Genomic DNA, 25,723 nt, shown 5'->3' with positions numbered 1-25,723 from the left:
AGAGACACTCTCTTGGGGAATGATTCAGAGGTCTTTTCTGTAAATGAAGGGCATAGCCCTAACTCACCACTTGACGGACGCAGTGATCTGATGTTATAAGGGACCATTTATGATAATAGTGGGTGAGTCAACCACCCATGGATAGAATCTGAGGTAAAGGTTGAGTAATGCTGGAATGCTCTCTAGTATGGAGTCAAAAGGACTGCTGTTGCTTAGAGTGAGGCTGCAGTTGATTCTTTCTTTTATCTCTGTTGCCTGGATTACCTATGAGTTGATGAGTGAGTAGATGTATACGGCTGGTTATATCTCTGCTTGGAATAGTAGGTGGAGTGCATGGAGGTATTAGAATATCTCCTTAGTGCTTGAGATTGGTTTGACTTGGAGAATGACAAGGTGGTCATGCAGTCAATATGTCTTCTGATTCTCCCACTCTGAACGGTCCTTGGTCCAGAGTTTTCTCCTATCTCTTCTGATCTTCTGTGTCACGTCTTCTATGCAATCTCCAAATAAATTGTCTCCTTTACATGGAATGTTGGAGAGTTGGTCCTTTACACTGGCATCTAGGTCTGAAATTCACAGCCATGCTTACCTACACATGGCAACAGAGACTGTGGAGGTGCGAGAGATGAGATCAAAAGCATCAAAAATAGAAGCCATTATGTACTTTCTATTCTCTAGTAGATCATTTGTCAGGCTTTGATAAGAATTCAGATATTCTGACGATACATATTGTTCAAAAAGATGACTTTTTGGATGAGTGGTTTCAAATAAAATGTGTAGAAGTTACAGTTTAAAACTCTTGTTAGCCAGCATGGCGCCTTGAAAGACTCTTCAACCAAATTTATCTAATGTTCTGCCCTATCTGCCTGATGGAGTACTTGCATTAGTTCTGGAACTGTTAGCTTGCTTTAAGGCAGACTCTATGACCAAGGACTGGTGGTGTAAAAGGACTGTCAAAGCCGGGCAAGCTTGGATTCTGTAAAGAGTATCCATTTTTGTAGTGCCAATAAAGCTCCCTTCATAAGATTGTGGAAAGGAACCTTTATGCAGTCACTCTTTATAGGCAAGAACATTCATGAGTTCTACTTGAGATCTGACTCAGATTCCATATTAACTGGAAGTGCCTGCCCAATTTGTCTGATAAACTTTGTAAATGACAGAGGCCACCTTCGACGATGAGATGAAGGAGATGGATTAGAAGGAATCCCATAGGACTAATCTGCAGACAAGTCAGGATAGTTGCTAAAAGAGCGTGGCAACAGGTCTGAATCATACTCCTTGATGTCAGTCCTTGCAGATGTAGATTGTCAAGGAGAGCATCGAGAGGAATGTCGAGATGATGAACTGTGCTTCCTGGAAGATGATGGATGTCTTCTTGACTTAGATGTTCAACTTCGTGGTATCCAAGATCAATGCCTTTGAAGGCGGTGTTCGAACTGGGCTGAGACTGGGTGGGTAAATGCAGAAACTTGCAGAGTGCGAATGCAACATGCCTGCTAGTTCTATCTACCCTCCAAGCTGTTCTTGCAGATATGCCACCGGTACCAATATGACAAGCATACATTAGGTGCTGGCTGCATAAGGTGTTGAGGCACTGGGGACCTTGGTGTCGAGGCACACCTCAGAGGAGACACCAACTGAAGAGATAGCAATCCAGCATCAGTGCGTTTATGCTTAGAACGCATCGAGAGTGATGATGCTTGGGACTATGCCGATGCATGCTTAGATGGGCAGATATGTTTATGCTTCTTAGCTTTCTTATGAGGTTCCTCCAACGATGAAAAGGTGGAATGGATCGTCAATGCCATCGGTCCTGGTGTTGATTCTGAGTAGTTCAAGGTTGAGCATCGACATTGCAGTCTCCTGCCCTAGTCAATGTATGCAAAGTTATCCCGAAAAGCTTCTTGAATTGCAATTTCCTGGCTTTAAGCAACCTCTTCTGCAAATGAGAGCAGAGTGTGCAAGAACTGTCTTGATGGTCAGGAACTAGGCACTGGACACACCAATTATACGGGTCTGTATCCAATATAGCCCTGTGGCACCAAGTGCACCATTTGAAGCCACTAGGAGCCTTTGACATCAATGGAAAAACTGCCGACATGAGGTCAAAGGACTCTATGATCCAGGGAGGTTGAATAGATGAAATACCGAAGAAACATCGGCTCTCCTGGCCTATAAACATGTTGAAAAGAGCACAAAGGCCCTAAAAAGAAAATCAATTAAAAAATCCAAAATTTTTAAACTGCATGAAAGAAAAATAAATGAAATAGAAAAATGTAATTAAAAGACAGGGAAAAATGAAATGGCACAAAAAAATTTACAAGTTTTACGTACTTAGAGAAATTCTAAAGAATAGCTTCTCAGCTCTGCAGAAAACTGAAAATTGATGGGCCCGCAAGCCAATGTTAGGCAGGAAGGTACTAGCATATGTATAGTACAAGTGGTCTTAAGTTTTAAAGTGACAGTGCACTTTTTTGACTGTCTGTGCTAGGTTCTGCGGATGACATCATCCACATGTGAGAATAAACTGCCTGCTTGTCCTTGGATAACAAACAATTATAAATCTCTAACATAAAGTGCATATAGTTTATATTGGAGACTTGAGATCTTCTTACATGCTTTCCCAGTTTGGAAGAATTTCAGCATTCCAAATCACCATGGCACTTGCTATATTCTCCTCTTGCTTGTATCGTTCCTTCATTATTTTCTTCCTTTTTTGAGCTTCCTTTATTTCTGTGTTAAATATAAAACAACTTCAAGCTACAGGAACAAAAATAAACACTTATTCATTGATCTTTTCTCTCTCATCTCAGCTCATCTACAAAAAGTTTACACTGCAACCCTAATTTAGAAAGCTAAATAAACACAATCTATTTTCTTACATAAACAAATTTTCAATTTGCAAGTTATGTGCTTTGTATAAGCAAAATTTAGTTTGTGCACCTGTGTAATCCTTGCCCTTTTAGCAATAAATGCCATGATGATTTCTAGCCAAGTGGACACCTATGTGAGGTAATGCATGAAAAACTCTCACCTTATGCTGGTCATCAAGGAGCTAATTCTTTAATGTCAATATTCTGACTATGGGCTATTCTATAAAATAGCGCCTACATGCAATAGCACATAGGGGTCCTTTTACTACATGGGTGGAGTCTGGATATAATTACATACATAAATTATAGCATACTATAATTTAGGCAAGTTTAAGCAATTCAGACATGAGCATTTACATCAGCTCTATGGCTTGTGTTAGTGCTGAGAGACTGGCAAATAATTTGAGAAAAGTGGGAAAGCAGGCTCATGGGTTGGTTTAACTCCTTCCCAAATTAATCCTGAAACCACTGATTTGAGTACTCTAGCATTCAAAGCTACAGGTATTATGAAAGTGCAGACAGGACAACATTTTGTGTGTTGGCTTGGCTGCATACGTCAGGGCTCAAGGAGCATACCAGCTTTCGCTCCTTGACATATCGTCTTTATGAACTTCTAACATCAGATCCTATTGTCTGACTGGAATTTACTTTATTTCATTTCATTTATTTTTATTTATTGCTTTCTCAGGTACTTTAGCTAGATTGTGAGCCTTCGGGACAGCTAGGGAAATCCAAAGTACCATTTTTATTTATTTTATTTTAATGTATCTTTAATCTATCTTCATTGTAAACCGCTTTGAACCTCATGGTATAGCGGTATATAAGAAATCAAATCAAATAAATTATAAGTACATATGTAATCTATTATGCTAATATTCTATAAAGGAAAGTAAGCACCCAAGTTATTTTACAGAATAGGCACTAAATATAAGTTCATTGTTATAAGAACTGCCCACTAAATGGCATTTTTATGGTAATAATTTTTGGACATGCCTGACTTGAGCTGGATTTGAACTGGTGATCTAGAGGTTAAATTTTACAAAGACTAATATAAAATTTCCCAAACCATCTAATCCCTTTAGGTGCTTTAGCTTCAGAGAAACTGTAAAAAGACCCTGAAATATTAAAGGGCCATTCTTTATTTTCTAACTAAAAATAAGCACAAATTTAGAAAAGACATGGGGGAAGCCACTGCTTGCTCTGGGATCGGCAGCATGGAATATTGCTACTATATGGGTTTCTGCCAGGTACTTGTGACCTGGATTGGCCACTGTGGAAACAGAATACTGGGTTAGATGGACCACTGGTCTGATCCAGTATGGCTATTCTTATGTTCTTATGTAAAGACAGAGTGGTAAAAGTACTTGCCATGAATTGGGAACTGATTAGTAAGTCTTAAGGTATTCACAAAGTAATGTCTCCAAATGAGTTAATTTTAAATATATCATTATGAGAATGCTGCTACTACTATCTCTCATGTTCAGCACTACTAGATATATTCAATGCTATACAAGTTGATAAGTATTCAATATGCCCCTTCTCCAAAGTACCAGGTAACTACTATCTAAGGCAGGGGTGTCCAATCTGCGGCCCGAGGGCCTTGAAGTATTTTGTGCGGCCCCGGTCGAAGGTGATGCAGTGTTTTCCTCTGCTGCCCCGGCTGTTTACCATCTTGCCGGCTCCCTCCTCTGTCTTGATGCAGCGTTTGCGCGTCCCCAGAAATATTTTTTCAGCCAATGCGGCCCAGGGAAGCCAAAAGGTTGGACACCCCTGATCTAAGGGGTACCTGAGGCAATGGGAGATAGTGACTTGCAAACATGAAGGAGAACAAGCTGACCAAAACTCAAGAATAAAAATTCAGCTTGGATATAAACTGGGCTAGTTTTGTGACCATTGTTAGAATATCCACAAAAAAATAAAATTATAAGCAAAGACCTCATAATCTTTAATTTACCTCACTAAAAGGTATTTCAGCCTCATAAGGACAAAGTTCAATTATTTATCAAAAAAAATTCTTCTATAAGAAATAAGAAACCAAAAAAGTGCAGTCACAGATCCAAGAATTCCCTTCATGTTCAGTTCAGATTGTAATCTAAATTTCCATCCCCTATCACTGCAAATCAGACAGTGACTCTGTTTTGCTATTCAGCTGCATCGGGGATAACATGACTTAGCAATTCTTCAAAGACTGTCCACTGCTCAAATTTTAGCACTTTTGCTAATGGTGTCAAAAAAATTAATTGAAGACCCAAGTATTGTGCATTACACTACATTAATGAGAATACTTTGATATACGTTCAGTGACACTACAGATACCTGTTAGCAGTGGTACCAAGCCTAGCCTAGTTTATATCGAAGCTGAGATAGCGTCTTGCCCAAGGTAACATAAACGATCAGTGATAAAAGCAGGAAGTCACCCTAGTTTCCTGGTTCATATTCCATTGAACCAAACACTAGGCCATTGCCACCTCATGCCAGGGTATACTGGAGATAAATCTTTTCTCTGATTCACTGCTAATGCTTGCATTGTTCCAAAGAAAGCCTCCTTCTGCAATATGCCCAAGCAACACATCAAGTCAGAAGCTTCTGGTACTCTTTTTTTAGGCAATGAATTAACTCTATAATACTTTCTTTTGCTAGAGACCAGAGGAAAATCCAGAACTGGCCCAACCATTAAGCAAGATTAAGTGGTTACCTACAGTAGAATGGCAGCTACTGTCAAAGCAAAATCACAGATCCTGATAGCCACACAAAACAACTGGCACCTAATTAACTTGCATGTCTACAGGATTTTCGAGTGATGATCAAGACTGTTGGGATTAATTATCAAAACCCTGAGGCAGAGAGCCGAGCTGCAGGATGAGCTCTTGAAAGTTAAATTGAAGGGGGTATAAGGCTGATGGTTCATCTAGGGTGAAACTACCCTTGCACCAGCTCTAGGGAAATCTATCTTTGCTCTAATCTTGGCTTCAATCACTCATATTGTGGAGTAACTCAAGGGCCCATTTTATCTCCGATGCTCTTCAATCTCTTTATTGGACCTCCGGCTTCAGTTCTTCAGAACTTTGCTGTCTCCTCTTACTCTTATGCTTATGATATCTTACTTCATTTTTATGTGGACCCTGATTATCAATATTTCCCTTGTAGGCTTGTCCAAATTCAATTTCTCAATGGCTTCACACCCGTTGTTTTAACCTTAACCCTGATAAAACCTTGGTATGTTGGATAACTAAGATCAACAGAGGGGCAATAAAGATGTCTAATTGCTAGAAACTTCTGGTACTCTAGTTGAGTCATTTTGCTATGAGGAGGTCCTTATAGATTATGAACTCTTTCTTCCCAGGTTGCAAGTGTTATGAAATCTGGGTTTTTCATTCTGCGTCAACTTTGCATTATATGTAACTACTTTGATCATCAGATGGTTGTATGCTCTTCTGATCTCTAGACTGGACTACTCTATATGCATATTGCATATGCAGGGACTTCTTAGGCTAATATGAGAAAACTTCAGACCTTGTAGAACATGGCAATCCATCTCCTTTATCATGTTCACAGGTACATCATATGACCCCCTCTTTTGAGGCAACACCAATGTCTTCCCTTTGCATACAGAATACAATTTAAGATATTGACTCTCATATTCAAGACTCATGCCTGTCTATTTTGGCCATTCATCATACATCAAGATTTCTACTGCTCACTGGTTAGTCCTCCATATCTAAGAATTGCCTATTTAGAATGAACTAGACACTTGGCTTTTCCCTTCCTAGCACCAGACTCTTGAAATATCTTCCTCCTGATATCTGCAGTGAACTGTCACTTCAGACATTTAAACGGCAGTGAAGACCTGGCTCTTCAAATAGGTCCTGTAGCTGATGTGTCCTTTAGTAAGTCTCTGGACTTGTTCCGTTTGGTTCTGATTTTGTTAGATGTTTATAGATGCTCTCTTCTTCTGTCTTGTTGTACAGGTGCCTATGGTTGTGTGATGGCCTTTCCTATTTTAATATTGAGTTCCTTTTTATATCTTCTTACTCAGCATGCTTTGCCCTACTTGTCAAATAAAGCAGTATAGTAAATACTGCTAAACAAGATAAGTAAGAAATTGTTCATTTTAGCTAAATATCATACCTCGCTTTTTTGCCTCTGCCACCATCTCATCATATTCTTGTCTATGGCGTAAAGCTTCCTCAACTGACTTGGCAGGAAGATTTCTTTAAAAAAAAAAAAATTTAAATCACATACACCCCACATAGAAAATCATAAACTAGTACTGTTAAATAGAGAATTCCTAGCACAATCTCATACTTCATTATAGACACACAAAGTTCCTTAGGTTACCAAGTGCTTTTTTTTTTTTTTTTTTCAATTCTTTATTCATTTTTCCATCTTACATCAAGAACACAATATTACATCATTTAAACCTTGAAAAACATCACTTGTATTTCTTTTAACATCATCTTAAAAACATAAATTTATACCCACCCCCACCCACAAATGCTTTGAAAAAGAGCCTTGTAGATTCTATCTATATTCAAAATTTGAAGCTTTAATGTAACTAAATTATCTTGGGGAAAGGAATACTAGGAAGTTCGCAAGTGTCTGGTGGAATGTGGTTTACATGTGTAAAAACAAAACAAAACATGGGTATGTCAGATGCTGAAGCCTGACAGGAGTTATAATTGTTGTCTTACTATGATCTCAAATACACACTCACAAAGGATACAGTGCAGCCCATACTGACACACACCATAATTATACTTGACTATCCTGTTTCAGTTTCCCTCCTCTCTAAAGATAGACTATTTCCTTCCATAACAAAATCTGATATTATAATTGCACTATTCAAATATTATATTAATTTCATTGCATAACAGGATTTTTTGCCAAGACATTTTCCTTTCAGAAATTTAGCATATTTTTAATCTTTTTACAATTAGAGTTACTAACACATAATAATTATAGGTCATATACTGTATATTTTAGAAACTTAAATTCCACTACATTTCTATTTACCACTGTCAATACTTTAAAAATGTGCAAGAACCTGTGGGTAAATTTTAGGCAGATTCATATTGTCTGAGAATCTGCAACAGTTTAGCAGTCTGCATTGTATATTGCTTTTTCAACAACCTGCTTTATAAGGAAAAAAAAATTATTCAGTTACTACAGGTGAACAGAAAAATTAATTTGTTCTAAAAGATTGTTCTAGACTCCTGGAAAATGCAACTAATTTTACAAAGTATTTTCCAATGCTAATATTAATTTTTCTTTTTTTAAATTTTAAAAGAACAAAAAGAGAAATACAGTGGTACCTTGGATTACGAGCATAATCCGTTCCAGGAGCATGCTCATAATCCAAAATGCTCGTTTATCAAAGCGAGTTTCCCCATAGGAAATAATGGAAACTCGCTTTGATAGGTTCCCACCCCCCCCCCGAGGCCAGCAGCGCTGCTCCCCCCCCTCCGCCGCCATCGGGCACCCCCCCACCACGACCTGAGGTCCCCCCAACCCACCCGAACCCTCTTCTTACTTTGCTGTAGCCTCCGCAGCAGCACCGGCACCAGCATGTCCTGTGCGTTGGTGCCGGTGCCTGAAGATCTGCCTCCTGTGCTGGGCCTTTTCCCCAGGAGGGACCTAAGGCTCCCGGGCCTATTCTGATTGGCCCAGGCGCCTTAGGCCCCACCAGTAGGCGGAGCTTTGGGACGGATGGGCCAATCCGGCCTCATTCCGTTGTTGGCTGCCTGCCGGACAGGCGGGTTTGGCTCCTGTCTGTCCGGCCAACTACACAAAGGTACGGGGAAGGGGGGTGTGGGGGTTGGCCAGGGGGGGGGTCGCGGATAGGCTGGGGGGGCGGTCGGAGGTTCTTGGGGGCAGCGGGCGTTGGGGGGAGGGGGTTTGCGTCGAGGGCAGGAGGGCCTGGGATCCCTCCTGCCCGTAATGTAGTGCGAGGTTGGGGTAGGGGTCGCCGTGGTCAGGAGGGTTTGGGCTCCCTCCTGGCCTGAACAACTAGCGGGGGGGGGGGGGGGGTTACCAGGGCCAGGAGGACTTGGGCTCCCTCCTGGCCCGATATTATCGGGGAGTTGGGGAGTCGGCGGGGCAAGAGGGCTTGGGCTCCCTTTTGCCCCGATCGTGTCGGGGGGGGGGCAAGAGGGCTTGAGCTCCCTCTTGCCCCGATCGTGTCGGGGAGTCGGCGGGGCAAGAGGGCTTGACGTCAGAGAAAGGGCGGGACCGCCAAGAGGAAGCAGCAGGACACCGGTAGGAGCTTCTACATGATGGGGGGGGGGGGGGGGTCGGGAGGCTGTGGGGGTGCGAGTGGTCCTTTAGGGTGGGGGTGCGGGTGCGTGCAGCGGTCCTTCGGGGTGGGGGTGCGAATCGGACGTCGGTGGGGGGCATCAGGCTTTCAGGGTGGGGACAGGACTTCAAGGGGAAGAGGAGAGTTGGGGCGGGCGAAAGGAGAGTCGGGGTGGCCAGAGGAGAGTCGGGGCGGGCGAAAGGAGAGTCGGGTGGCGACGGGAGAGTCGGGCAGCATGTGCGGTATACGAGTGTGTGCGGTATATAAAAATTTCTGTACATAAATTTGTGTTTTCCGCGCGCTATACCCGTGTGCGCGTTTTACACGGGTGCACGTTATCTAAGTGAAAATACGGTAATCCGTTCTATCTCCTCAACCCCCCTTCAATCAACATACTGATTCATTCACTCGCCATCTACCAAGGAATAACCCAGAAAGAAACCTATCACCTCCAACTAATACAAAACACTGCTGTTAAACTTCTCTACCACCCAAAGAAATACAATCACGTTACTCTCCTTCTCCGCAAAGCTCATTGGCTGCCCACTCACCGTTCTACCTATAAAATATTACTTCTTACTTTCAAAACAAAAAACACGCATCAACCAGCCTTCATTGATAAACTGTTAATTCCACATTCATCTTGCAGAACTCTCCGATCTAGTAATCAAAATCTGCTCACTATTCCTCCAATAAGAGAACTCTTTTACGACACCACACGCAAATCCATTTTCTCTGTCACAACTCCCACACTGGAATGCTCTTCCCACTGATCTTCATCTAGAAAGCTCTTTAGATAAATTCAAATCCAAACTTAAAATGTTCCTCTTTAAAGATGCCTTCACCTTATAAATAATATTGCCTTTGAAATTCGATTTTCCTTTACAAAATTCTTAAGGCAACCAAAACGCTTATTTTTAGAAGCGACCTCCCCAGCCTAATTGTACCTCCCTCTCCCAGTCCCCTCTTATTTTCATCTCGATGTATTTATTACCTTTTCCTTCCCATCCTTTCCTAATGTATCATGTACGTTCATGCATAAATGTTTCCCCTTTTTTTTTAGTTTAGCCAAGTTTTTATTCTTTTTCTAACTTTTACTACATATTATTGTAAACCGTTTAGATCAGGGGTGCCCAACACGTCGATCGTGATCGACCAGTAGCTCAGGAAGGCAACGCGAGTCGATCACAGAGCCCATCCTGGGCTCCGTGATAGACTCGTGTTGCCGTCCTGATCTACCAGGCCGATCAGCCTTCCTCTCCAGTGTTCTCTCTAGGGCCTTTTAGCTGGGCGGTCCGCCCAGCTGTCATCTGCTGCTGCCGCCGCTGCTGAACATTAAAAAAAAAACGGCTTGGACATTTCAGCCCGTAGCGAACTTATGCTCCGTGGATCTAACGTGTGCATGCCGGCTTCCCTTCTCTCTCCAAAACCGGAAGTTGTGTCTGGGGGGGGGGAGAGAAGGGAAGCCGGCACGCACATGTTGAGAGCCCTGAAGCTAAGGCGGGAGACAGGTTAGTGAAGCATTTGCTCTTCTTGCTGCCGGGTCCTGCCTACTTTCTGTTTCCGCGAAGGCAGGACCCGGCAGCATTTCCCCCAATAGGTTGATCGCGATCTTGGGCCAATCAGCCTTCCTCTCCCCGACGGCAGAATTGACGTCGGGGAGAGGAATGCTGGTCGGCCGAAGCAGGGAGAGCTTGGGGCGGCGTCGGCTTTCGGGCCTGTTATTGGTGGCGGTTTGGGTCCTGGTCCTAGATGGCAGTGGCTTGGGGGAGGGCAGGGAGAAAGAAAGAAAAAGGGCAGGCAGGGAGACAGAAGGAAAGAAGAGAAACAGAAAAAAAAGAAAGGGAGGCAGAGAGAAAGAAAGGGCAGGGAGAGAGGAAGGAAAAGTTGGGGGAGGGAACGAGGTCTGGAGGAGAGGAAGCATACAGGCTAAAAGAAGGGAAGAAAGATTGTATGCACAGTCAGAAGAAAGTGCAACCAGTGACTCATGAAATCACCAGACAAGGTAGGAAAAATGATTTTATTTTAAATTTAATGATCAAAATGTAATGTAATGTAATGTAATTTATTTCTTATATACCGCTACATCCGTTAGGTTCTAAGCGGTTTACAGAAAATATACATTAAGATTAGAAATAAGAAAGGTACTTGAAAAATTCCCTTACTGTCCCGAAGGCTCACAATCTAACTAAAGTACCTGGAGGGTAATAGAGAAGTGAAAAGTAGAGTTAGAGGAAAAATAAAAATAAAATAAACATTTTAACAAGACAGCATTGATCTAAATACTTTGGAAGGTAGAAGAGAGGAGAGAAAGGAATAGAAGCAGAAGGGGGAGCCGTTGAACAGTAGAATTCTGGAGAAATTTAAATGATAGAAATAGAACAAAACAAAGACAAAAGGCAAAACAATAGATAAGATTAAAGATAAATCATAAGCTGGAAAGAAAAATAAAATAAAACTTTGTCTTCAATCCACGGTTTCAGCGTCAGTGATGAAGTGGAGCAAGTAAGTTTAGGAGGAGCGATTGAAGTTTCCAGAAAGGGCTTCTTCAGGGAAGAGACTTGGCAGACAGTCCCAGGATGCCTATGTCTCCTCCCCTGCGATGTTCTCCCATCCATGCATTCCCTCCCAGACACACTGCTCGTGCCCCAGCCGCTCCAAGGAGGCTGCCCCAGATGAGGCCCACGGTGAATGCAGGATTCTCTCCTCTGCGGGAAAGCCGCCCGGAGCCGACAGTCGATCTTCTTAGCGGATTGCATGGGGGGAAGAGTTCACACTCTTGGTAGGATCGGGTCTGTGTGCTCTCGGTGGTTGTGGCTGGTCTCGTTGCTGCTTAGGTGTAAAAGCAGTTGATCTCCACTGCTGCTGATATTTAAAAGCAGGCAGATTGATCTCTCCAATGGACTGCAGGGGGAGGAGTTCACACTCCTGGCAGGATCGGGTCTGTGGGTTCTTGGTGGTTGCGGTAGGTCTCGCTGCTGCTTGTATGTAAAAGCAGTTGTTTTTCTACTGCTGCTGATATTTAAAGCAGGTAGATTGATCTCTTAAACGGGATAAAGCGGGAGATAGCGATAAAGAAATGGATGCCGAGATGAAGCGAGAATGCAAAAGTGGTTACACAGTTGTTATGGGAGACTTCAACTATCCTGGGATAGACTGGAGTCTTGGAAGCTCAAGATGCGCTAGGGAGACAGAATTCCTGGAGGCTATACAAGATTGCTTCATGGAGCAGCTTGTTAGAGAACCGACGAGAGGAAATGCCACTCTGGATTTAATCCTAAATGGACTAAGGGGACCTGCAAAGGAAGTGGAAGTAGTGGGACCGTTGGGAAACAGTGATCATAATATGATCAAGTTCAAGGTTGAAGTAGGCATACCGAACGGAAAGAGAACCATAGCGACATCTTTCAACTTCAGGAAAGGAAACTATGAAGCAATGAGGGAAATGGTAAGGAAGAAACTTAGGAACACTTCCAAAAAATGGCAAACAGTAGAACATGCCTGGTCTTTTTTCAAAGACACAGTGAGCGAGGCACAAAATCTGCACATCCCCAGATTCAGAAAGGGGTGCAAAAAGGGTCGAACAAAAGACCCAGTATGGATGACTAAAATAGTGAAGGAAGCGATAGGCAATAAGAAAAATTCATTCAGGGAATGGAAAAAGGACAAAACTGAAGGGAACCAGAAAGAGCACAGGAAGTATCAAAAAGAATGTCACCGTGTGGTTCGAAAAGCCAAAAGAGAGTATGAAGAGAGGCTAGCCAGGGAGGCACGAAATTTCAAACCGTTCTTCAGATATGTTAAAGGGAAACAGCCAGCTAGGGAGGAGGTAGGACCGCTGGACGAAGGAGACAGGAAGGGAGCGGTGAAGGAGGAGAAAGAAGTCGCAGAAAGACTCAACATGTTCTTCTCGTCTGTATTTACAAACGAAGACACAACCAACATACCGGAACCTGAACAAATATTCAATGGAAATCAAGCAGAAAAATTAACATCCATGGAAGTGAGCCTTGATGATGTACACAGGCAGATAGAAAAACTTAAAACTGACAAATCCCCGGGTCCGGACGGAATCCATCCCAGGGTTCTGAAGGAATTAAAGGAGGAGATAGCGGAACTACTGCAGCAAATTTGCAACCTATCCTTGAAAACAGGCATGATCCCGGAGGATTGGAAGATAGCCAATGTCACGCCCATCTTTAAAAAGGGATCAAGAGGTGACCCGGGAAACTACAGACCAGTGAGTTTGACTTCGGTTCCGGGGAAACTGACGGAAACACTGATTAAAGAACACATCGATGAACATCTGGAAAGAAACGAACTTTTGAAAACAACCCAACATGGTTTCTGCAGGGGGAGATCGTGCCTAACGAACTTATTGCACTTCTTCGAAGGAATTAACAAACGGATGGACAGAGGAGACCCCATAGACATCATATACCTTGATTTCCAAAAAGCCTTTGACAAGGTGCCTCACGAACGTCTACTCCGGAAACTGAAGAACCATGGAGTGGACGGAGACGTACATAGATGGATCAGAAACTGGTTGACGGGTAGGAAACAGAGGGTAGGGGTGAAGGGCCACTACTCGGACTGGATGGGGGTCACGAGTGGTGTTCCGCAGGGCTCAGTGCTCGGGCCGCTGCTATTTAATATATTCATAAATGATCTAGAAACAGGCACGAAGTGTGAGATAATAAAATTTGCGGACGATACAAAACTATTTAGTGGAGCTGGGACTAAAGAGGAATGCGAAGAATTGCAAAGGGACTTGAACAAATTGGGGGAATGGGCGGCGAGATGGCAGATGAAGTTCAACGTTGAGAAATGTAAAGTATTGCATGTTGGAAACAGAAACCCGAGGTACAACTATACGATGGGAGGGATATTATTGAATGAGAGCAACCAAGAAAGGGACTTGGGGGTAATGGTGGACATGACAATGAAGCCGACGGCACAGTGCGCAACAGCCGCTAAGAAAGCAAATAGAATGCTAGGCATAATCAAGAAGGGTATTACAACAAGGACAAAAGAAGTTATCCTGCCATTGTATCGGGCGATGGTGCGCCCGCATCTGGAATACTGCGTCCAATATTGGTCTCCGTACCTTAGGAAGGATATGGCGTTACTCGAGAGGGTTCAGAGGAGAGCGACACGCTTGATAAAAGGGATGGAAAACCTCTCATACGCTGAGAGATTGGAGAAACTGGGTCTCTTTTCCCTGGAGAAGAGGAGACTTAGAGGGGATATGATAGAGACTTATAAGATCATGAAGGGCATAGAGAGAGTAGAGAAGGACAGATTCTTCAAACTTTCGAAAAATAAAAGAACAAGAGGACACTTGGAAAAGTTGAAAGGGGACAGATTTAAAACGAATGCTAGGAAGTTCTTCTTTACCCAACGAGTGGTGGACACCTGGAATGCGCTTCCAGAGGGAGTAATAGGGCAGAGTACAGTACAGGGGTTTAAGAAAGGATTGGACAATTTCCTGCTGGAAAAGGGGATAGAGGGGTATAAATAGAGGATTACTGCACAGGTCCTGGACCTGTTGGGCCGCCGCGTGAGCGGACTGCTGGGCATGATGGACCTCAGGTCTGACCCAGCAGAGGCATTGCTTATGTTCTTATGTTCTTATGTTATATAGGGGGAGGAGCTCACATGCCTGGTTGGATCGGGGCAAGGGCTCCTATTATAGGCAGCTGGTCTTGCTGCTACTTAGGTGTTAAAGCAGTTGATCTTCCTAGCGGACTGCAGGAGGTGTGGAGCTCACATTCCTGTCATGATCTGGTCTAATGTGTCTGAATTTATATCTGCTGTCTATATTTTACACTAAGGTCCCCTTTTACTAAACCGCAATAGAGTTTTTTAGCGCAGGGAGCCTATGAGCATCGAGAGCAGCGCTGGGCATTCAGCGCAGCTCCCTGCGCTCTAAAAACTGCTATCGTGGTTTAGTTAAAAGAGAGGGGGGTATATTTGTCTATTTTTGTATGGTTGTTATTGAGGTGATAGTCATCTGCTTTGACCTCTTTGAAAAACCCTGGAATAGGAATGATAATTAACATTTTCTATGCGTACAGTGTGCGCTGTGTTTTTTTTTTAATTTTATTGTTGGTAGATCATTTTGACTTGGTCATTTTAAAAGTAGCTCGCAAGCCCAAAAAGTGTGGGCACCCCTGGTTTAGATACCTGTATGATAAACGGTATATCAAAAATAAAGAAACTTGAAACTAGATCTGCTACAGCATCTGCTATAGAATTTACCTATTTGCTGGAGGAAACCAAAGGTACTTAACAAGTTCTGAAATGAGTTTTATTTAATTGCTTTTAACCTTTATACTGTAAATGATCTTTTTTTTTTTCAGTTCTCCGCATCTTGGAATATACCGATATTTTAGTCCACTGGAAAAAGTTTTGGAATTTCCTCTCATTTAAATGCAAAAAAAAAAATTCAATCAGACAGGGTTAAGGGAATCCCATTCACATAGCCTAAATGTTAACAGGCAGAGAAATTATATCATTATGTCCCACAACACTTATTTTCACTCTAATTTTGTTGCCCATTCATTTCAAAGCCAATGATTTAAACTGGTCAATTTATGGACATAAAGCTCATCTCCTCTGTAAACATTAACAAATTATTTTTATGTACCATTTATAAAGCTAACAGGCTCAAACTTTAAAACAGTGTATTTAACTTCAAGATATAAAATACTCACGCAGGCCGATCTTCCAGTATAAGGGCTGTGGTTGAAAGTGGTTCAAATTCATATTTTTTACGTCTTATGGATTGGGGTGGAGGCTTACATGTTTTTCCTGTTCGGGCTTCATATTCCTGAAAATGTTATTAAACATATATATTTTATGGATTCTTCATATGCCAGATCTCATTACATTTCATTAGTGTATATTACAGTGATTTCTAAAATACTACAGACATTAATTTCTTACACTTTTTAGGCTTTTAATGAAGCAATAATAATAATCATTTAAAAAAAACCAAAGACACCACCTTAAACAACTACCCCAGATTTATGTACAATTACATGGATTCAATAGTTAAATTCTAGGGAAACTACACTGCAGCTGAACCCCTCCTTCCTGGCTGCCCTGACACAATATAATATCTTGCTATAAGACAGTCTTTAGAAACCAGGTAAAAGCATATTGGAAGAACGCTGCACTCTTTGGGGCACTGAAACTCGCTTTCCAAGTGAAAGCGAATTTCAGTGCCCCAAAGAGTACAGGGCAGGGTGTCCAGAATCCTTTGCCCTTCCACTACAAAGATAATTAGCGAGGTAAGAACCTAAATTTTTCTTTATGGTGCAAGAAATGCCGGATGATAGGTGACGTACCAAAGCAGTCTCTTGTGACTAGGGTTGGACAGATGAGCCTATTTTGAAAATCAAGGACCCAAAGGCGGTGCCCACATCAACTGCTACATCCACTCTGTAAAACTTTGTAAATGTATGAAGAGTAGACCACTTAGTTGTCCTGCAAATCTCATCAGGTGGAAATGTGTGGCTTATTGGTAGAGCTGCTGCTTTTGCAACCAGAGGTTGCAAATCCCAGTGCTGTTCCTTGTGACCCTGGGCAAGTCACTCAATTCTCCAGTGCCCACTGCTTTAAATGTCAGCTCTGAATGCCAAAGTCACAAAAAGGTGGTATACAAGTCCCTAATCCAGAGCCACTAGGATCACCAGCCCTGGTGATCCGCTATTCTGCAGATGAATTGTGCCTTGGACAGAATATGCATAACATCCCTTCCTCCAGCCACGGTTGAACCAGAGCATCCAATCTGGCACTTCCGGGCTTGAAGTATCGGCTGTAGAAGCAATCTACCTTCTTGCTTATGGCCAAGGCCATGAGATCCATTATCAGTCACCCCCAACACTGAAGAATGCGGTCAAATGCCTCTTCGGATGATGACCTGGATCCAAGGTCTGCTAGCTGATACATGGCTTGTACATTCCCTACTCTTGCCACCTGCACTGGTGAGAGTGCAAGTAGGTGGGCTATTGCCCAACTGAATAACATCTGGGCCTCTGGATGTAAGGGAGCACTCCTGGTGCCTCCCTGCCAGCTTACATAAACTACTGCTGTGGCAATATCTTAGAACACTCAGACTGCCTTTCTTTCCAGGGATTTTTCCCTATCTGCCATACCAGACGAATGGCTCATAGCTCCAGACGATTGATGGACCATTTCTGTAAGCGGGAGACCACCAGCTATGAACAGCATGCCCATTGTAAAGGCCTCCCCTTCTGAAAAGGCTGGCGTCTGTCATCAATTTTACCCAGGAGGATATGCGCAAACGTGCGCTTGGTATGCCACTGCCTTGGAAGGGGATTTTGGTATCCAAAAATTAGTTTAAAATGTATTAAAATTAGTCCAATAAAAAGATTACCTTATTTCCATTTTCTATTTATAAATGTTTATCAATACAGCTACAATACTACTTTATTCTAAAGCAACAAAAAGCATCTTTTTTCTACTTTTCCTCATCTTTGGTTTCTGCTTTTGTCATCTTTGGTTTCTGCTTTCCTCACTCTCTATTTCATCCAGCATTCACCCTCTTTCTCCCTTCCATTTTTCTCTTGTTTTTCCACTTCCTCACCCATGCTCTGGAATCTCTCTCTTCTCCGTTCCTTCCCTCCTTTCCACCCCAATTCACCCCATGGTCTGGCATCTGCTTCTCTTCCCCCATGCCCTGGGATTTCTCTCCTCTCTTCGCCTTCCATCTCGCCCTCTCCTCCATGCTCTGGCATCTCCTCTCCTTTCCCTCCCTCTGGCATCTGTCTGCTTCCCTTCCCTACCCCCATGCCTTGGCATCTTATTTCCTTCCTCATGGTCTGGCATCTCTCTTTTGTCTCCTCTCCCTTCCTTAGTCTCCCTCCCTCCTCCTCCCCAATCAGGTGCAGCATTTCTCTACCTCTCCTTCCCTGTCTGTCACCCTCCAGTTGGCAGCAAAACGTTCACAATTCGGTACTCTTGTTGGCATCGGGTCTTCCTCTCTGCTGGGTCCTGCCTTTGCGAAAAAAAGGAAGTAGGCAGGACCTGGCAGAGAAGAAGGCCCAAATGCTAACAAAAGCAATGAATTTGTGAACGCTGCTGCTGCCGGGAAGAAGTTCTTGATGCCAGCCCTCAGAGGAGTCATCGGAGTATCCACCTGCCCTGAGTCCCACCTCCAAGGAAGAAGGAAGTTATATGAGAGGGTGGGACACAGTGCCGCAAAGACTCCAGGGCCGGTTGCAGGGCACTGCTTGTATACCGCCACCACCGGTCATGTTTTGGTATGGGGAGGGAACGGGAATGGAAAGAGAGGTGCCAAAAGTACCACCTCCTGGAAAGTGCTACCTTAGGCCACCGCCTATGAGTTCAAGAAGCAAAAGATTATCTGGATGTTCAATAAACTCACATACTACCTAAAACAATTTTAGAAACATAGTCAAAAAATAATATTTTAAATTCACATTTATATTTATCATACCCCAAGGTAAAATAAATGCCTGAAACTTTAAAACTCCATCTACTTAGTTTGCCTGCTGCTCTGCATTCAGGTCTAGCAAATGGAAGGGTAAAAGGGATGGGACTTAATATACTGCTTTTTCTATGTGGTTACAATCAAAGTGGTTTACATATTTTAGACAGGTACTTATTTTGTACCTGGGGCAATGAAGTGTTAAGTGACTTGCCAAGAGTCACAAGGAGCTGCAATGGGAATCAAACTCACAACCACAGGAATACTGCTATGATAAAATTTGTGCTATTGCCAAATTGATATGATGCCTAGTGAACTAAAATTATTTTAGGAGGAATAAGTTGATAAAACAAGAAACACGGTCATAATTCATTCCTTCAAAATTCTTCAAACACAAAATATTTAGAATAAGTCAAAAGGAAATCCATGAATAAGACCAAAGTAAAAGACTGAGGGGTCCTTTTATTAAGGTTCGCTAACCGATTTACCAAGCGCTAAAGATCAGCGCACGCTAAATACTAAGGTGTCCATAGAATATAATGGATGCCTTAGCATTTAGCGCACGCTAATCTTTAGCGTGCCTTAATAAAAGAACCCCTGAATTAAGAAATGCAAACAGATTTTGAAAAGCTGCTAATCTAAGAATTAAACCAAGGGCTCCTTTTACAAAGGTGCACTAGTGGTTTTATCGCACGCACTGGATTAGCGTGCGCTAGCCAAAAATCTACCGCTCAAAAGGAGGCGGCAGCGGCTAGCGCACGTGGCAATTTAGCACGCGCTATTCCGCGTGTTAAGCCCCTAGCGCACCTTCATAAAAGGAGCCCTAAATGTTAGGATACATATAAACTTAACAAATGAACAGGATAAGCCATAACAATGAGTACTTAAGTTGTAAAATCTGAAATGTAGTTAAGATTTACTTGGCACGTCTTAAAATTTTGCTCTGCTGTCCATTACCGTATTTTCACGCATATAATGCGTGCGTTATACACGATTTTTACAAACCGTGTGCGTTATACGTGTGAGCACATTTTCCAACTTTTTTTTTTCAATCCGATCCGGCATCCCCCCTGCGAACCGGCATCCTCCCCCCCGCTCGCGTCACCCCTCCTCCCCCGCGATCCTACATCCCCCCCAGCACCGCAAAACATCTCTTACCCAATTGGGCACCGGCACCGGCACCAGCACCAATGCACAGGATGTGCCAGTGCCCGAAGATCCTCCCTCGTTGGGTTGGGTTGGGCTGGGCGGTGCGAGAGAGATCCTCCTTCTTCCTGCGCCGGACTGGACTAGGCTTTGAGCATTTGCGCATGCTCAAAGCCTCTGGTCTCACTCTCTCCGAGATTATCAAATGCTCAAAGCCTAGTCCAGCCCGGCGCAGGAAGAAGGAGGATCTCTCTCGCACCGCCCAGCCCAGCCCAGCCCAACCCAACCCAACGAGGGAGGATCTTCGGGCACTGGCACATCCTGTGCATTGGTGCTGGTGCCGGTGCCCAATCAGGTAAGAGATGTTTTGCGGTGCTGGGGGGGATGTAGGATCGCGGGGGAGGGGGGTGACGCGAGCGGGGGGGGGAGGATGCCGATTCGGAGTAGACGGGAGGAGGTTTTAGCATGCGCGGTATACGCGTGTGCACGCTATATTAAATTTTTTTTACATAAATTTGTGTTTCCCGTGCGCTATACCCATGTGCGCGTTTCACACGGGTGCGCGGTATATGGGTGAAAATACGGTAAATATAAATGTTATAAATTATACCTTAGCTGAGCAGAAGACATACAACATTCTGCAAAGTATATTCAATGGCAAATTATAATGCTTAGCCTATTAAAAAAGTAAAACTACACTTTCCTTTATCAAGTTACCATTCCATTGTGGCAAGCAGCATGCACTTTGTGTATGCAGAAAAAAAAATTTTGGTGTTATGTTCTCTTTCATTTAAAAAAATAAAATTAGTTTTACCATAATCAAACGTAGGCTGCAGTTTAGTTTAAGATTATGCTAATATGATTGATTGGTTTTTGATTTATTGTACTTAATGATAATTTCATGACAGCTTGGCGTCATGACAACTTAGGGCTCCTTTTACTAAGCTGCGAGAGTGTTTTTAGCGCGTGCAGAATTGCCATGCACGCTAAACCCGCGCTACGCGGCTAGAACTAACGCCAGCTCAATGCTGGCGTTAGCGTCTAAGAATGTACTAAGCGCGCGCTAAAAACGCTATCGCAGCTTAGTAAAAGGAGCCCTGGGTGTGACAATATAATGTGCAATTCATTCTTAAATGGGTGCTGAAAAGTACCATGCATGTAAAACGCAACTAGATAAAAATATAAGAAATTTCATACCCCGGTGTTTAACAGATTTGGCGTAGATACTGATGTTAGACTGCCAGAACTGTCATCCTAATGAGAAAAACAAAATTCAAGCCTTAGTGAAAGGGTTGTTTGTTTGTTTTTTAATTATTTATTTATCATTTTTCAATAACATATCAAGTATCCACTTGTACTGAAAGGTAAAGTTAAGCAGAAAATAAAATACAATACAAAACAAAAACAGATTATTATCTGCTATCTTAACAGAAAATATATGTATATATAGCTTAACTTTAACTCAAGTCCTCAAAAATAAAGAAACCAAGATGTAGAATCAGCGAGAATATATATTAAGGAACTATAAAATAGAGAACTAAAGATTGTATAGGCTGAGAGAGGAGATCAAACAATCAAAGAGTACCCATATTTCCCCTCCTTTTTTCAGGGAAGCCATTGACAAGAAGGTTGTAAGTTGGCTAGGATCAAAGAATACATATTTTTGCATTTGATGCAATATCACATATTTGCATGGGTGCCGAAGAAAGAAGATCGCCCCAAGAGCAATAACTCCTGGCTTTAACAGTAGAAATTCACGTCGATGTTTTTGTGTATCTCGTGACAGATCTGGGAATATTTGTATCTTAGAACATAAGAACATAAGCAGTGCCTCTGCCGGGTCAGACCACAGGTCCATCCTGCCCAGCAGTCCGCTCCCGCGGTGGCCAAAAACAGGTCAAGGCCTGTCTGAATCATCAGAAGGGGCTCCCCTGCCACCTTGGTTTCCCATTTAAGTTCTGCCCTCCTATCGAAGTCCTAGCCCTCCGGTCTTGCACATGCACGACCAGGTTGGTTTACTCAGTACCCCACGATCCCTCTATCCCTCAGGAATCCATCCAATCCATCCAATCTTGTATCAAAGAAATTATTTCTGTTTATTTTTAAAGAAAAGTCTCAATAACTAATTCTTATCAGGTGCTAAGGCAACTGTAAGAAGAAGTGTTGCAGGCTTTGCTACTTCCTGATCCGAAAGTTCCAAGATCGTAGAAATATTGAGCAATTGTTGATCATCTTCTTTTGATTTTTCTTCCCTTTTAGTGGGCAAGTATTACACTTGAATGAATGGCGGAAATAGTTCCTCGGTAATTTCTAAGATTTCCTTGAAGTAACGTTTTAGCATGTCTCTAGGAGTTACAGCCGCAACCCTGGGAAAATTAATCTAAGATTGTTATTACGAGAAAAGTTTTCTAGAGACTCCAATTTTCTCCTTAAGTTAATATTATCTCTCACCAGTGTTTCAGTTATTTGTTTAGAAACTTTCATTTCCTGGGATGAATTCAATGTTGAATTTTTTAAATCTTGCAAGTCTACTTTAATATTCTTAATTTCATTTTCTTGGATATGAATCTTATGCTCCAGCTGAAATAGTTGGGGCTTAATTGATTTAGCTAGATCCGCTACGAGGTCCCAAATTGCCTCAAGAGTTACCTCTTGGGGTTTCTTTAATGTAAAAGGAGGTTCTTTAAGAAGAAAACTCTCACCAACCGATGTTCCCTCCTAGTGTGGCTCTCCTGCTCACGGGCAAACTGCGGCGATGCAAAATCCTCAGGTTCCAACGGGATCCCCTGTAAAGGCAGGGGATCCAACTCCATACTCCCCTCTTTGCTCTCAGTGGCCTCCGGGGAGAGTCCCTCACCCCCTTCCAATGGTTCCTTCACCCGCGGGGAGCTGGTGATCTGAGAATGAAGCGCTCTGGCATCGGGGCACAGGGTGGTTTCCAGGCCCATGGAGAACGCCTCCATCTCACCACGGCAAGTCTCCTGTGGGCGTGCCGCCACCGCCATGACATCCTGCATTCGACGCAGAAGTTCATCTATAATGCCGAAACCAGCCGGGCCCAAACACTGTGAGGCTCCAACGGCGCTACGGCTCCTCCGCTTCGGCATTACTGCAGGTCAGTTATTGTAGGAAAAAGACAATATTTGGCAAACACTCTGCAGCGAAGCTCTCAGCCAAACAGTCCATCCGCCAATTTGGATCGTGAAAGGGTTTTTTAAAAGAAAACCATATTATACACAAAAATAGAATTTGCAAAATATTTTTTTTACTTTACTAGCTTATTTCTAATGCAATTAAATTGATACTCAAGGGACATGCATTCTACTAGAAGGCTTGGTTAATCTCTCACTGCCCAAATTCATAAGCTATATAGTGTTTATGGTGTTTAGAACTGATTTATTCTACAATAATATTCTAAGATTTTAATGGATATGTTAAAAGACATCCTTTAGCAAACAAAATGATCCTATTCTATCCCAATCTAGATTATAAAATGATAAAGCATTATATTTCTAGGTACTAGGAGATCTACTATTTTTTTCGGTTATAGCTCCTCAGCTCTGGAATAATCTTCCAAATTATTTGCGTACTGAGCCCTCTTTAGAAAAGTTCAAAGGTCTTTTGAAAAGACATAGTTAAGTTAACTTGCTTGCACTTATATTCAGTCTCAATCAGTCCTTATTCACAGGACTCAAATCCTCCTCTCTTCTTTCACCTTCTTTCTCTTTTTCTTCTTTATCTTCATTTATTGCCCCCTCCAGATGTGTTATCCATAAATGTTTCTCCTCTTTCTTTAATGATTGTAGTTCAACCCCCTTTCCTTTTGTATCGGTAATAAATTTGTATGTATATATTTTATTTTGTAAATAAATTGTCTTATCGTTTGTACCCTTTTTAATTTGTAATACACATTGAAATATTTGATATTGCGTGTACATCAAATTTTAATAAAACTTGAAACCTTAACAGTGTTCCTGCTACAGCAAAATTATAAGGCACATAAAAGGGTGACATCAACTGATGGCACTAGGTCCGACAACTCAAACTAAGATGACATTCTAAGCAAGTATAGTCCTTCCCACACACATGATCTCCTTAGTCCCTCATCAGCTTTTATAACTTAAGAAGTGCAATTCTTTTTTTTATATATATATTCTTTATTCATTTTCAAGATTACATTAAGTGTTAAAATATATTCAATCACATAAACAATAAATACATCACTTAGAAATAATCATTGACACATCTCACAATTTCTTATCCCCATCCCTATCCCAACCCACCCCACCCTCCATTATCATATAAAACATGTAATAATAAAATCCCCCCCTCCCTGCACCTTAAATTAACAAATAAATATAAGGGAACCAATTTTGAATTAATCTTTACAATACTTCGTTAATGGTTTCCATACATCCTGAAACTTTTTAAAATAACCCCGCTGTACTGCAATAAACCTTTCCATTTTATATATATGGCATAAAGAGTTCCACCAGAAGCTATAATTTAATCTCCTCCAATCCTTCCAATTAAATGTGATCTGCTGAATGGCAACTCCAGTCATTATAAGTAATAATTTATTGTTATTTGCAGAAATCTGACTTTTTGCTCTCATTTCCATACCAAATATCACAGTATCATAGGATAATGCCACCGGGTTATCTAATAAATTATTAATTTTGTCCCAAATTGGTTTCCAAAAATTCATAATAAATGGGCAATGAAACAATAAATGATCTAAAGTTCCTGCTTCTAAATGACAATGCCAACATCTATTAGACAAAGAACTATCTATTTTTTTGTAATCTAACAGGGGTCCATAACGCTCTGTGCAACAGAAAAAACCAAGTTTGTCTCATAGATGCTGACACAGTACATTTCATCCTCCAAGACCAAATTCGTGGCCATTGAGATGCAGTAATTTCATGCTTAATCTCAATACTCCAAATATCTCTTAGACCAGTTTTTAAATTCTTTTTATTAAATCTACTTAACGTTTTGTACCACTGGGCGGCCTGGTGACCCAAGAAGTCTGTCTGAAAACACTCCATACTATTATGTTTATTAAGGTTTTTCCAATCAGGGAACCCCGCCTGAATGGCATGCTTCAGCTGCATCCATCTAAAGTTTTCTGAGTTTTTAAGACCAAATTTATATTGCAACTGTGAAAACTCAAGCATAGTACCATTAGCAATAACATCATCCAATATTCGTATTCCTGCTATCATCCATTGCTTCAAGACTAGTCTCTCCCCGCCAATTTGGATCTTGGAGTTTACCCATATAGACTGTTTTATAGATTTATAAATTGGAATAGCTGTTAGGTTGCTTACATATCGTAATGTTTTCCATGTATCTACTAGTATACTATTATCTTTACTATAGCTAGGCATTTTGATACTGAGTACATGGCACAGACGCAAAGGAGACATGAGTTGCCATTCTAACCACAACCAGTCAGGGAGTTTTTCCATGAGTTCTGGGAGGACCCAATACATACCTTGGCGCAAAATATAGGCTTGATGATTCCTATAAAAATTTGGAAAATTTACCCCTCCCTCCGAAATTGATCTTTGTAAGGATACCAAAGCCACTCTAGGAGTTTTACCCAACCAAATAAATTTTAAAAGAATGCTATTTAATTTTTTATAAAAGGACCCTTGAAAATATACCGGCAACATTCCCATCTGATAACAAACCACAGGTAAAATCATCATTTTAATAGTTTGGACTCTCCCCACCATGAAAGGTGTAACGGATTCCATTGCTCACACATCTCCGTAACCTTATGTAATAACGATTTTTCATTTATTTTCATTGTTTCATCCAATGTATTTTTAATCCAAATGCCTAAATACTTTATTCCCTCCTCTTTCCAAAGAAAGGGAAAAGAATCAAACAAACCTTTTGTACAATGAACATTGAGTGGAAGAA

The 25,723-nt window shown here is 41.9% G+C and overlaps 1 protein-coding gene across 1 annotated transcript in view; it reads right to left on the bottom strand.

The window, feature by feature from the left end:
- The window catches only part of TBC1D12 (TBC1 domain family member 12), a 164,160-nt gene that overhangs the window by 55,429 nt on the left and 83,008 nt on the right, over nt 1-25,723 (bottom strand). The window contains exons 3-6 of the mRNA XM_033940671.1: nt 20,987-21,043; nt 15,882-15,997; nt 7,002-7,084; nt 2,616-2,733 (exon numbers count right to left, since the gene is read on the bottom strand). Of these exons, the coding sequence (XP_033796562.1) occupies nt 2,616-2,733; nt 7,002-7,084; nt 15,882-15,997; nt 20,987-21,043 (374 nt within the window). The remainder of the gene's footprint in view (nt 1-2,615; nt 2,734-7,001; nt 7,085-15,881; nt 15,998-20,986; nt 21,044-25,723) is intronic.

Source organism: Geotrypetes seraphini, chromosome 4 (assembly GCF_902459505.1).
Source record: "Geotrypetes seraphini chromosome 4, aGeoSer1.1, whole genome shotgun sequence".
Classification (NCBI taxonomy): Eukaryota; Metazoa; Chordata; class Amphibia; order Gymnophiona; family Dermophiidae; genus Geotrypetes; species Geotrypetes seraphini.
This window is presented reverse-complemented; position numbering and strand designations above follow the sequence as displayed.